This window comes from Stenella coeruleoalba, assembly GCF_951394435.1.
Source record: "Stenella coeruleoalba genome assembly, chromosome: 16".
Taxonomy (NCBI): Eukaryota; Metazoa; Chordata; class Mammalia; order Artiodactyla; family Delphinidae; genus Stenella; species Stenella coeruleoalba.
This window is the reverse complement of record NC_137162.1, coordinates 22,374,261-22,388,153: the sequence shown is the minus strand read 5'-3', so window position 1 is coordinate 22,388,153 and position 13,893 is coordinate 22,374,261. Positions and strand designations below refer to the sequence as shown.

The following is a 13,893-nucleotide window of genomic DNA, read 5'->3' as shown; positions in this document are numbered from 1 at the left end:
TACCCTTCAAATTGTTGTGAGAGTGATTTTTCTAGAAAGCCATGCTACTCACTTGATCAAGATGAAAATTCCCATTACCTAATTATAATAATAATGAGAGCTAACATGTACAGATCTAAAATTTGTGATACAGAGAACACAGGCTGCAAACTTTTGGAGGGCGAGAGTCCTTCATATTTATCTTTACGTGTAAGGATGTGCACAGTTCTTGAGACGTAGCAGGTACTGGAACATTGGCTGTGTAAGTGAACAGAAACATATACTTTCCTATTTCTGCTTTTGTCCATGTTTTTCTTTCTTTATAGATTAGAGGCTTGGTGACCAGCAAACAGAGTAGAATTGATTTTCTGGTTTATAAGCCATATGATAAGAAGTAGTTGATCTTAAGTCAGAATGGTTCAATGAGATAATAAAAGGGCATCATTTATGGACCAATGACCGTGTGCCACATATTCTGTGAATGACTTCTTATTCTCATTTAATCTTCACAACAACCTTGTGAAGTAGGCACTACTGTTAGCTCCATGCAGAGATGAACAGAGGAAGGTGACCATCCTCAATTCCAGGGTGTGAACCAAAGCAGTTCAAGTTCAGAGCCTGGGCCAGCTGACAAATGCTCGAGAAGACTCATGTTAACAAAACAGCTATTAAGAGTCACTACTTCCTGATGACTCAGACATGTTGCAGGCATTGGGCAACGCTTGCTACACAGGCTCTTGTTTACTGCGTGGCTCTTGCTGTCCCTCCCCCATCACATGATGTGCTCCAGCAGGTGCCCTGTCCCACCCGAGGACTCTGCTTACACACCTTTCTTATGGCACCTGTCATCTCCAAATCTCAGTTCCAGGGCCCCCTCCTCTGTGACACTCCTCCTGACTCCGCAGTTAGAGTTACATGGATCAGCTAGGATGCAAGAACTAGATAAGCTCTGGAAGACATGCCAGTTCCATCCTAAAAGGGTTCATCTTGGTCTCTCACATACGAGCATCCAACAATCTTTCTTTTAAAGTCCAGAGGTCAAAGGATGATGTCTGTGTGTCCTGTTAATGACAAAAGTTGAGTCTTGCTCCTGAAGTATGGCCGCTCCTTCACCCAGTGGGTTTTGAGTGCTATTACGTGTTGGGCATGATTCTCGGTGCTGGGACACCTGGCCCTTGGTGGAGCTTAGGTATCATTGAGAGGCAGCCCTGCAAGGAGACGGGGTGGGTGAGAGCCTGCTCTTTTTGATAGGGTGGTCAAGCAAAGGCTCTTGGAAGCAAGGACATTTGAGCAGCGACCTGAATAACGGGCAGAAGTGCACCGTGTATCTACTGGGCAAGCTCCAGGGTGAGTGTGGGGCAAAGACCTTGAGGAGGAGGTGCCTTGTCAGGTGCCAGGATGGCAGGGAATAGCAGCAGTAAAGAGATGGAGGGAAGGAGCCGAAGCCAATATATATATATATATTGCCAATATATATAGCCAATATATATATATTGTTCAGGACAATATATATTGTTCAGGACACTCAGCAGATCACTTTAGGCCCTGAAGAATGTCCGTGTGTGTTTATATAAGTTCCGTCTTGCATGCATATATACCATCCACTCATACAAACGTGTGGAATTTCGCTTTCAGATTGCCAAGTCCTCTTGGGCTCATTTACTTTTTATGTGTTCAATATACCTGGTTCCTGTTGCCCCAAAGCCTATCTTTCAAGCCTTGCTTTTCTGCACAGAGGGTGTGATCTGCCCTAATAGAGCCTTCGAAGTGAAACTCCAGACCCTGGAGGCCCCTAGCTGGCTGGCCGCACTCAGATGAGAGTGGAACAAGCTTGCAGGTACTGCTTCTTCGGACAGGTGCCTTTAATGAGCAAAACGGACAGCAGGTGGCGCTGCATTACTCTTTATGAATCTTCACAAGGCGGCTGAGAGAAGGGGAGAAATTACTTGTGTGAATTGTTCCCCTTCTCTTGCTTGGTCTTCCTGGGCTGCAGGGAACAAGTGCTGTTTGTGTGACTGAACACTGTGTGTGTGTGTGTGTGTGTGTGTGTGTGTGTGTGTGTGTGTGTGTGTGTGCGCGTGTGTGTGTGTGTGTCTGTGTGTGTGTCTGTGTGTGTCTCTGTGCATGTTGATCAGTGACCTGCCTCTGGCATTTGCTCTGAAGACCTCCTCTGACCATCTAATTAAATATTGTGCATGTACCATATTGCTGTTTGTCTGAAAGGTTAAAAAAAAATCTACCAGAAGAAATAAAAGAAATTCAAAGTGTGAAGATGAGATCCTACAACAGAGTCCCTCACACTTCAGTGGGCATGAGAATCACACTCATGTGTTCAAGGCAGATTATGATGTCACACTGCCAGAAATTCTAATTCAATAGGTCTGGAAAGGGGCCCAGGACACTGTATTCTTACCATGTAATTCTGGGGCAGGTGGCTCATTAACCACATTTTACAAAACCCAGGTCTGACATTCACTGGCCAATATAATCATTGTGTGAATAGTTACAAAGCTACACAGGTTTTCAAGACACTGATCACCTTACCCTAAGATGGGGACAGAAAGACATCTGCAAAGGGCTCCTATGTAATGGGGTAGTTGAGAAGAGAGGTTCAGGAAGTATCGGAAAATCCACCTCATCTTTTTTATCATCTCCTATTCTGCAAGTTTGCACAATCTTCAGTGATTTTTTTTTTTTCTTCTTCCTGCAAGACTGGCTGAGATAGGGCAGATTTCTGAGCAGAAATCTGCATGTCCTTTAAATTCTCTGCTCCATCCACTTGAAGGCAACCCTGGCTGCACCCCGTGTCTAATTAGTTTGCAAACTAGCAGAGCACAGTGAATATTCCTCAAGGAATTCTCAACTGTCAGGCTACAAGAGATTACTCAGCTGCCCCGAGAGAGCCTCCCCATCCTGGAAACATTACAGCAGGAACATCATCTCCATTTGCTTCTGATGACCTTTGCAAACCAGTATTTAAGAACTTCTGATTTAGAATCAAAGCACCTTTTTGAACTGGAAAGTGGAGGAAGTATGTGTTCAAGACAGGCCGTGGGGTTTTCTGGAAGAGCCCTGGGTAGGGGGAGGGGGGTTGGATGAGAGGGGCAGAGGGCAGGCTTTGGTAAGTTGAGCTTGAGCTGAGTTGCTACTCAGAACCCACTAAATACAAATGCAGAGGCTGCATCGTGATGATGGAAAATCACGCTTGGCCAGTTGACAGGGCACAGCATGAGTTGCTTGATAGAACCTTTGAGAAACAAGACATGCATGCCTCACATGATGGAGGAGAAAAACTAGTTTCAGAAACATGCAGTAACTCACCTAGGAGTTCAGGCCAGCATCTGGACCTAACAACTCCCAACTCAGTCCAGTGCTCGTTTTTGTTTTTCCTACAAAGCCATATATCCCTTCACTATCCTGCCACCATGGCACTAAAAACTGCCATGTTACTCTCCGTCTTTGAGAGCAGGGGGAACGGAAGTCAGTTATGATTTTACCATGACTTCCTCTTAGTGTAAAATAGTGTCAAATCATAGTACTTCTCTAATCCTTGCTTTCCCCATATGAAAGGAAGGCCAAATGTTGCCCATCATGGTAGAGGTGTGAGAATAAGCAAAGAAGTTCATATGCACGGTAAAGCACGATGGGCCCTGCAGGAGAGAAGCCCTAGCAAACATGTCAGAACCTGCTGGCACTGCCCATGCCAAGGCCTTTATATGTATGTGAATTAATGAAAACTTTAAAAATAATCCTGCTTTCATATAGTTAGTATAAAAAGCTAATTCTCGTCCCCAAGACCAGGCTTAGCAAGGGGTCCCATGATATGAGGCCTGCTTATCCAACCGCTTAACCCAAGAGGAGTCTGACAAAATTAAAATCAGAACACAAAACTTTCCATTACAAATCACCTGCTACTGAGGTCAAGGTCAAATCACTTAAGCCGTTCAATCAGGCTAATGAGATGAAAAAAATTGCAAGTGTACAAAGCAGCTCATTTCTTTCAGAAGTCATGGCTTCAGTGACCCTTAATCTGAAGCAGGGGCAAACTCTGTGCTGTTTTCCTTCCCAGGATTCAGTAAGCCCACGAGAGAACCAGGATACGCAAGTTTCCCTCATGGGATATGATTATATGTAAGGTGAAGAAGAGTCCACAGGGCAACCAGGAGGGGGAACTACGGATGACTCTATGGGAAACCCTGAGAAATGGAGACGAAAAGCTGCTGCTGAATTTTAAATCAGTATTGACACATGCTTAGAGTCCAGGGATGTTTAACACATATATGGGATGTGGAATATAATAACTGTAATTCTTCAGGAGAGTAGATCTTTAACAGATATCCGCCTTATAGAATAAGCTGTGCAGAATGATAAGCTGCCAGCCATTCTCAGCAAATGTACTGCCATTTATGTTGCCATTTATTTCTGTTACTAATAACCAAGGTTTGTGATGTAGCTTTTAAATATTTTAGGATTAGTCTTAGGATATTATCACTTTTGTCCTTGTACATAGTGATATATAGGGAGGGATTCTCTTTTAGTAAGAGGCAACTCCGGGAAGTCTATCTAGGACAGCCGAAAAGCGGCAGTCAGCCGGAAGAGAGCCTGGGAAATGCGTCTGGAACCCATGTAGCTGTACAGCCAGTACACTGCCTCTAACCTAAATGTTCACATTCCTTTGGGATGATGTGCAAAGATGTGGAGGTGAGTAAGGGCTGATGGAGACTTGGATCCTCTAACCCCAAGCCAGCACAGGCACCGAGAATAACCTAGTGGCCAAGTGCTGGGATTCTGGAGGCAGGGAGACCTGAGTCTGAAGCCTGGCTCTGCCAGGTCTGCAACTTCAAATGGGTGATTTAAGCTTTCTGAACCTCACTGTTCTTTGTAAGGTAGTGTTTCTAATAGTGCCTACTTCATAGGGTTGTTTTGAAAAGGAAGATCATATACATAAAGAACATGTTTAGCACAAAGCCTGGCACACAGTAAGAGCTTAACAAACGTTAGCTGAAAAGGGGGATGTGGGGTTGGCATAGTGTGTTTCTTTGAAGCACTTGGGTCCTGAGTGTACAGGAGATAAGGATCAAGAATGACTGACAGGGCAGGAAACCTCAGTAAGGAACAATCTCTTGGGGACCCCTAAATAGTCTTATCCACCCACTGGATCACAGCAGCTTAACAAAAGAGATTCTACTTGGTACTTTCTGTGCTCAGTTTGGTTCAATGCACAAAAGTCAGGTGAGAGGCATGGAATACTGCCTAGCCTTAATACTCCTGGCCTAGAACTTGGAATCTGAACGTGACCATTCCTATAAAGGGGCTAACTTTCATTTAAAAGTAAGCCATTTATCCAGCAATCTAAACAAGTCCTATGCCTGTCTGGGGACACCCATACACCAAGCATAAGAGGCATTCATGGCAAACATTTTTACCAAACACAGCTTAGGAGATATCATTGTCTCATTAGGACACCTTTGAACTCCTCAATGGGGGAAAAGCTTTAATACTTTTTGAAACTATTTCTAAATGTAGCTTCCTTAACATTGTTTACCCTCTTTCCCTCTATGCCACCTTCTAGGACCAAATCATCACAAAGTCCAGGAAACATATTCTTTTTTAAAACAAGGAACAAAAGTCTAAAAGAATTATTAATAATGAGATATAACATGGGAAGAGAAAAAAAAATCAGATGGGGAGAAATTCCATTACTTGTGCTAATGGGGATTGTTCTCAAACATTTCCGACCGAAAAAAAAAGAACACCCCCCCCCCCCCCACCAACAAATTCATATTCAATCAACCAGCCCAGCAAGCTGCTCAGGCCCAGCACAGACACAGGTATCGTCTCTCAGAAGCATCTGGAAGAGGCAGAGTCAGTGCAAGAGAACAATGTGAAGCAAACCAGAGTCCAGGTCACTCAAAACTAAACCCTGGTTTCTTCTTGCTTTCTCCCCACTTGGTTCTCTCACTCTCCTTTCCCCTCCCGCTAAAAGGTGACTAGCGAGCTTCTTCTAGATAAGGAATTTTGGATTATATCTTTAAAAGGACACAATATCTAAAACATGTCATAAACCAACAACAGTAATAACATACAAGTTACATGTAAGTACAGGACGGCGCTGTCAGACCCCAGGCTGTTGTCCACCTGCACGGTCACTCGGAAAATGCCCACATTGTGATAGACGTGTTTGATCCCATCTTCCATGGAGCTGAGGTTGACATAAGACACTGCGATGCCATCCCCGAAGTCCACTTGGATGAATGTCCTCTGGACGTCACCCTGAAAGACAACATCAGAGGAAGGGGAGTCGGAGGTGCTTCGCTGCTGCTTCTCCAGGGGTTGGGGCTTGTCTGAGCCCCGGGCTCAAAAGGCAGCCCTGGTTCCCTCCTAGAGCTGGGAGCATCTGTCTGTGTGACAGGATCCCTGTGACATTCCTTGGCAGACAGGAGTTTACTAAGATGGATGCTCTCCAAATCTGAAGGGCACCAACTCCCAAAAGTTTCAAGATTTGGAAAATTAAGTGTTTGATTATCAGCTCCAATTTGATATTCAGTTTCTCTGAAGGCTCTGTTTACAGTCTGATCATCCACATGAATAAAAGACTTACACACACAGTTTAAAACCTTCAGCCTCCCTGACATAATCAAGGACCACTTCCCATGTGTCCTGGACCCCCAAATCCCCTTCTCTATATCTGGTTCCCTAACTGTGCTGGAGAAAGGACAGGAGACACCTTGCCTTACACATGATATGACATTGGACTCAGCCCTATTATTGTTTAAGACAATGATGGTTATTTTGTTTACATTTCAGCATTTTGTACTATCAAAATGGTCTCATTTTCTTCTTCACAGAATCTCAGTCTAGAGAAAAGTGGGCAATGTTTGTTCATTTTACAGATGAGGAAGCTGAAGTGAAGAAAGTTTTAACCATTTGCTCAGGGTTACCACAGCTAGTTAGCAGCAGTCTTGGGATTTGAACTCATCGCTCTGGACTTGGGTTTCATTCATTATAGGTGGGTAAAGCATTGACAGCTCCTCCCAGCTCTAATCCTGTTGTCCCATTAACCGGCTGGATAACTTCATGCAAGTCATTCAGTCTCCTTTGGTCTCAGTTACCTAATCTGTGAAATGGGCATATTAATATCTTACCATCTTAACTCAAAGGTTGTTATAGAAGACATGTGAGTAATCAGTAAAATTCGATACCAAAATGAATGACTGTAAAAACAATGCAGCTGTAAAGGACTTGCTATATCCCTTTTAAAGCTTGACTGGAATCATATGATTCTAAATTTCCCACTAGTGAGCAGGAGAAGATAAAGTCTGCTTTATAAAATCCCAAACCTGTAAAAAAAAAAAAATAGCCTGTGGAATTAGTTGAGATTCTTAAGGAATAAAGTTTCTTAGAAAAACTGACAAAACCCAGCATCCCTCACAGACAGCCCATCCTTTAACAAGTTTCTTTGCTTGTTTTGTTAGCTTTTCCCATTTTGGGCGTGGGAAAGAAAACAAAAAAACCTTTGAAATAGAAATGTATTTTCAATTAAGTAAGGTTCATATGGTATCATATTTTGTGAAAAGGGCAAGTTCAAAATGCTGACATTTAAAAGATTAATTCATAGGGAAAGGAAAAGCAATTCAAATCTTATGAATCTATGTGACCTACTCTTCTGATCTGTGCCCAGCCAAGCATTGTGTGAGGGGGTACACAGCAGCTAACCTTCAGTAAGGACTTGGGCAAAAATTCTCCCCTACGGTGGGAAAAAGAAACTCCATTCAAAATTCTGAAACAAACATCCACAAGCCCTGACATTGTGCAATTACTTGAATTCCCTTTACTAGTAAATATACGTGTCAGCCATTCTTGCTGACTTGTCCTTTATCTGGACAACCAAACTGGACTGATCAATTTCTCCTTCTGTTTTTGGTCAGTTTCCCGCCATGTTTTCTGTATTTTCAACAGAGTTGCTGCCAGAGAATCCTGGGTTTGGGCATGGAGGAAGAACCCATCTTAAAATCTATTCACGTTATTTGGGACAAGTGTCTCAGGGAAATACCAGGAGTAGCTAGGCTCAACCAGGTTATCTATGGAATGAAAAAAGCACCATAGTTTCTGAGAAACAGGTTGAGAGACAGACAGAGAGGGAAAGAGAGGTATAGGGTTCTTTGTGGAGACAGAGTGGACATCAGGTAGGGTCACCCTTTGCAAGAAGAAAGAAGGGAGATTAGCCTCTCAGCTGATTCTACTCCGGCCTCCACAGAGAGAGGGCAGCTACTACCCCCGTGACTGGGGAAAGTACAGCTTTGGCTGCCACTGCTTGAGTCTACCTTGCGTTGCTCTTTCTGTCTGGTATTCACCACTCTCCTTGTGTGGCCCTGGACTTAGACCTCTTGTCAGTTACTTGAAACTCCTCCCAAGTTCTGTCTGGATGTCCACTGTCTGTTGGCCTGATAGCATTCCTAATTCTCCACGGTGGACAATGTTCTCTGTGTACATCACAGGTGAAAGGAGGGAGCCTCACGGCATTTGGACTAGTGCATCAGTAGGGCTGCCAATAGAGTGGAGGAGCCAGGCTTTTAGAATATTAGCTCAGGTACAGGGATGGAGATATAGATATACAGATATATGTATATTAGGTTTACCACACATCTGAGCACCCCAGTGGGTGAAGGCATGGAATCCCCCAATCAAATGTGAGATCCCCAAGGCCTCCTGATGTGGGCGCAGGCCTCTGGGCTTGGTGTTCTGCACAGGAGAAGAGAGCACCAGGGGCCAAGTATCTGACAGCTGAAGGCGGCAGATTCACCCCTGCTTGTTGCAGCTTTGCCCACTCAAGTGGAACACACTGGATCTCGTGCCTTTGCCATCAGGGGCTCTCAGGTGCTTGAAAAACCTAACACAGTTGTAGCTGCATCACTTTGGGGCTCACCTACATCAACCTCTGACTTCCTTGGGCTGCAATTACCATCTCAGGCAGGGATACCAACTCTTTTACAGAATAAGAAACAGGACAAAGGGAAGAATTCCTAAGTCCTAGGTCACCATTTGATTAGGTATGCGTGCCCTGCTTTAATGGGGTCATTCTTTCTTTCTTCTGGTCATTCATTAATTCAACCAATGACAGATATTTATTAGGTGTCTATCTTCTGTCAGGTACTAAATGGAGAAAATGCTGTTCAGTAAATTATAACCAACCAAACAAAACAGATGTGGTCTGGGCTTTCTTGAGCAAAAAAACTACTGGTGAGACAGATGGACTTTAATAATCACAAAAATAAATAAAAATCTATTCTAGGGGATGATGTCAGAGGTCCATGGCGTTGTAAGCTTGCACAGCAGGGAGAAGTAGAGAGCTGAAAATCTAACCCGATTGAGAACTTCAAGAAAGGCTTCCAGGGGCTTCCCTGGTGGTGCAGTGGTTAAGAATCCACCTGCCAATGCAGGGGGCACGGATGGGTTCAAGCCCTAGTCCGGGAAGATCCCACATGCGACGGAGCAACTAAGCCCGTGCACCACAACTGCTGTGGCCGTGAGCCACAACTACTGAGCCGGTGCACCTAGAGACCATGCTCTGCAACAAGAGAAGCCACCACAGTGAGAAGCCCGTGCACTGCAATGAAGAGTAGCTTGCCGCAACTAGAGAAAGCCTGCACACAGCAACGAAGACCCAACGCAGCCAAAAATAAATAAATAAAACAAATTTAAAAAAAAAAAAAAGAAAGAAAGGCTTCAGGAAGACGTGATATCTGAGCTGAGAAGGCCTGAAGGAAAGAATTTAACCAAACAAAGGACATGAGCAAAAGAGATGGAGGTGAGGAGTTCAGGCAATGAGGACAACAGGAACCAGGCGTGCAAGGGCCCTGTGGCAGAAGGGGGTGATACAGTTAAAGGAAGCTAACAATACAGGCACAGTAGGAACATGTGAAATTAGACTGGAGGGGAGACGATGACATTTTAGGATTTGGCGGCCAAGTTTCTGACTTCGATCTTTCTCCCAAGAGCAATGGGAAGACATCGGTGTTTGAAGCAGGGGTGTGGGGGAAGATGGCATGATAATATTTTTAATTCAAAAAGATCACTCTGGCTACAATATGGAGGATGCACTGGAAGGAGGCCCAAATATTCTGGGAAGCCAATTAGGCGATAGTTCAGGATAGATGATAGGTAGATTGATATATGAGTTGCAACAGGAAATTACATTCACCTTCCTGCTAAATTAATTCCCATAGTTTATTGGTTTTGAAATCAATGAATCTCAGCCTTTGATATCAAAATCTCTTATAGAAACTAAAAGAAAAAAAAAAGCTGATGTCCAGTTATCATCCAAGACCCACCTCCTGGTTCGGGACCTCTGGGGAGGATGCTTGGTCCTGCTGTGGCCTGAAGAAGGTCCACAGCTGATGCTGGGCTGCACCAAAGGTTGAGGGCCACTGGTTCAGACTGTCGAACGTTAGGTTTTCTTGTGACCGAACTCATCTAAAGATGAATACAGTACAACACAAGCTGATGGCATTCCTATTCCACCTTGGCACAATGGTGAAAGTTTTCCCAGGATGCTTTAGGATTCTAAGTGCTAAGGATGTATGAATAGAGCCAGGAATGGAAGAACTAAACTCACTGTTAGTGGCTGGTGCACAATCACAAAAGTTCCACGACACACTCGGTCAAGGTCAGTTCTCTAGGAAAACGAGTTGCTGGATAATATGAAGGTAGTTTGTATACAGGGCTGAGATGTACCCTTAAGGCCTGCATCTTCAGTACCTAACACAGTGCTTGCAGATGATTCTTTTCTGTTCAATACATTTTGAAAATTTAAGAAAGAAAAAATAAATTTTGAATATTGTGCATTTCTACCATGCTTGTTCATTAAAGTGCTTTCTTATATATTATCTCATCTGGCTGTTAGGACCTTTGGGAGACCCCAAGGGAAGATGTTATTTCTATTTGCTATACCAGGAGAACTGGAGCACAAACAGGTTAAACAAGATGCCAAAAGTCCCATAGCGGGTGAGAGGCTTAAAAACAGTCTAAGATGATTTGTGGTTTCGCTTTATCCTTGCAGCTCAGTCCTTGTTGAGTTCCTTTCATTGGAATTCACTTGCAATGCCTTTTAGAGTGAGAGAAAGGTGATAACAAAGGCAAGCCTCACTTTCTTTTCTTGTTTAGACTCTATTCCTGGCTTTGACCGTTTCCCCGCCCCTGACAATATTTTTGCTTGTAAGTGGAAAGATGGGTTGTTGTGAACTCCATACACTACCCTAATGTCTTCCCTCTGGTGAAGCAGTGTCATGTTCAAGCCATACATAAGTTAGAGAATATGGGAAATGATAGGCACTCATACTCAGTAATCAGGAAAATCTTGTGTATCTAGAGGTACTTCAACCTAATGACAAGTCATTCCCGAAACACAACCTACGCTGGGAAATATCTAGACTGTCGCATACAATTCTTTAGACCTAATGCCATTTAGCCACATGCCCTAATATAGACACAGAACCGAGAGTACTAGCTCAGAAGAAGTGCCCAAGAAAGGCACAAAAGCCGCGTGAAATCTACATAGGGATTCTCCAAGGGCAGCACTGGCTTCTGTAATAGAGAAACAAATATATCAAATGGCCACAATGAAGCCAAGAAATGTAGCCTGAGAAATGAAAGGTGTGTGAACCTAACCTATCAGGTCCTGTAACAGGGCTTCAGAGAAAAATGGGGAAACAAATGCTACAGTAACTCAACACTGACAGCCTCAGTCCAGAAATGAGACTCCAAGACCCACCTGAAGGCATTAGGGACCCAATGCAGATAGAAACTGGACTCGTTTGTCAGAGGCTGGTCCTTGCAAAGCTCAAGGGTGGGCCTGACTCAGGTTTTACTGAAATTCACTCCTGGAAGGTGCCTTACAGTTTATGCAGCAAAAACTACATTGAAGTGAAACACCTATAGTATAACCTAGTTTTAAATGCATAAAATAACACAAGTACTGTAAGTCTGTATGTGTTTGCATGAGTATAAATGTGCTGGTTAAAACAACCCAGCCTGTTAACACTGATTACCCCAGGGGTGAAGTGAAGTGAGGGGCAGAGGAAGATCAGCAGGGTTAAAAGAGAGGAGTAAAGGAGGGGCAATAAAGATTTCACCAAATTTAAAAGAAGCGGTGGAGTAGGGGATAACATAAGAAACATCACAAAACACAACACTTTATCCCTACTGTTACTATAAACATTTAAATATTAAGTATATAGGAAATAACCAGGAGGTAACACAGACATTGGTTAGATTGATCATGAGATACAGCCGACTTTGGTCTTGGATTTCTATTATTATTTTAATGTTTTCTGACCCCAGTATTTGAACAAAGGTATCACTAGGGGCATTAAATGCCAGAAACAAAAATCAGACATTTCAGTCTTTCTTCTTATGGCTAAAGGCACCTGGGCAGGATGGGGAGTGTGAAATCAAAATAATCCACATTTTGGGAAGGTAAATCGGTGCAGCCACTATGGAAAACAGTATAGAGGTTCAACAAACTAAAATAGAGCTGCCATATGATGCAGCAATCCTACTCCTGGGCATATATGTGGACAAAGCTATAATTCAAGACACATGCACCCCTACGTTCAGAGCAGCACTATTCACAATAGCCAAGACATGGAAACAACTTAAATGTCCATCAACAGAGGAATCGATAAAGAAGATGTGGTACATATATACAATGGAATACTACTCAGCCATAAAAAAGAACGAAATAATACCATTTGCAGCCACATGGATGGACCTAGAGATTATCATACTAAGTGAAGTAAGTCAGAAAGAGAAAGATAAATACCATATGTCAGTTATATGTAGAATCTAAAATATGACACAGATGAACTTATCTATGAAACAGAAACAGACTCACAGACATAGAGAACAGACTTACGGTTGCCAAGGGGGTGGGGGCTGGGGGAGTTTGGGAATAGCAGATGCAAGCTATTATATTGAATGGATAAACAATAAGGTCCTACTGTATAGTACGGGGAACTATATTTAACATCCTGTGATAAACCATAATGAAAGAGAATATGAAAAAGAATGTATATACATGTATAACTGAATCATTTTGCTGTACATCAGAAATTAACGTAACTATAAATCAACTATACTTCAATAAAATAAATTAGAAAAACAAAAAATAATCCACCTTTGCCTTGCATGTCCTATTCCAGGGTATGCAACTCAGGTTAGGAACTTTAGACTTAGACTGGCAAGGTTTTTTATGGCTGAGTCTCAAGAAGAAACAAAAAAGGAGATAACTACGGTATAATATTGCTCTGGCCTCCAAAAGAAGAGATTTTGTCAGCAGGTGGAAAGGAGTTCATGGAAAGAAGCACTATCCCCCTTGTGCTTATTCAATAAGACCGACCTCTGGCATGTGACTTATTACGTGAATTGTGCTAAGATTGTTCTAGAACAACCCCTGATGGTCACTAAGGAAAAAGAAAGAGAACATTTCTCAAAAGTTTTCTGCCCCAGAAATCATAACAGCATTTCTCTCTATGGTTTCTCATTGAATCTTTTCTAAAATTTTTTATTTTTGTTATATATAGCTTTTTATTTTTTTAACATCTTTATTGGAGTATAATTGCTTTACAATGGTGTGTTAGTTTCTGCTTTATAACAAAGTGAATCAGCTATACATATACATGTATCCCCATATATCCTCCCTCTTGCGTTTCCTTCCCACCCTCCCTATCCCACCCCTCTAGGTGGTCACAAAGCACCAGTCTGATTGCCCTGTGGTATGTGACTGCTTCGGACTAGATATTTTACATTTGGTAGTGTATATATGTCCGTATCACTCTCTCACTTCATCTCAGTTTACCTTTACCCCTCCCCGTGTCCTCAAGTCCATTCTCTACATCTGTGTCTTTATTCCTTTCC

At 42.9% G+C, this 13,893-nt stretch overlaps 1 protein-coding gene across 5 annotated transcripts in view; it reads right to left on the bottom strand.

Moving 5' to 3' along the window:
- SORCS1 (sortilin related VPS10 domain containing receptor 1) overlaps positions 1–13,893 on the bottom strand; it is a 552,802-nt gene that overhangs the window by 51,990 nt on the left and 486,919 nt on the right. For all 5 annotated transcript variants that reach the window (XM_079901008.1, XM_079901005.1, XM_079901009.1 and 2 more), the window contains one exon: positions 6,066–6,252. In XM_079901008.1, coding sequence (XP_079757134.1) covers positions 6,066–6,252 — 187 coding nt within the window. The remainder of the gene's footprint in view (positions 1–6,065; positions 6,253–13,893) is intronic.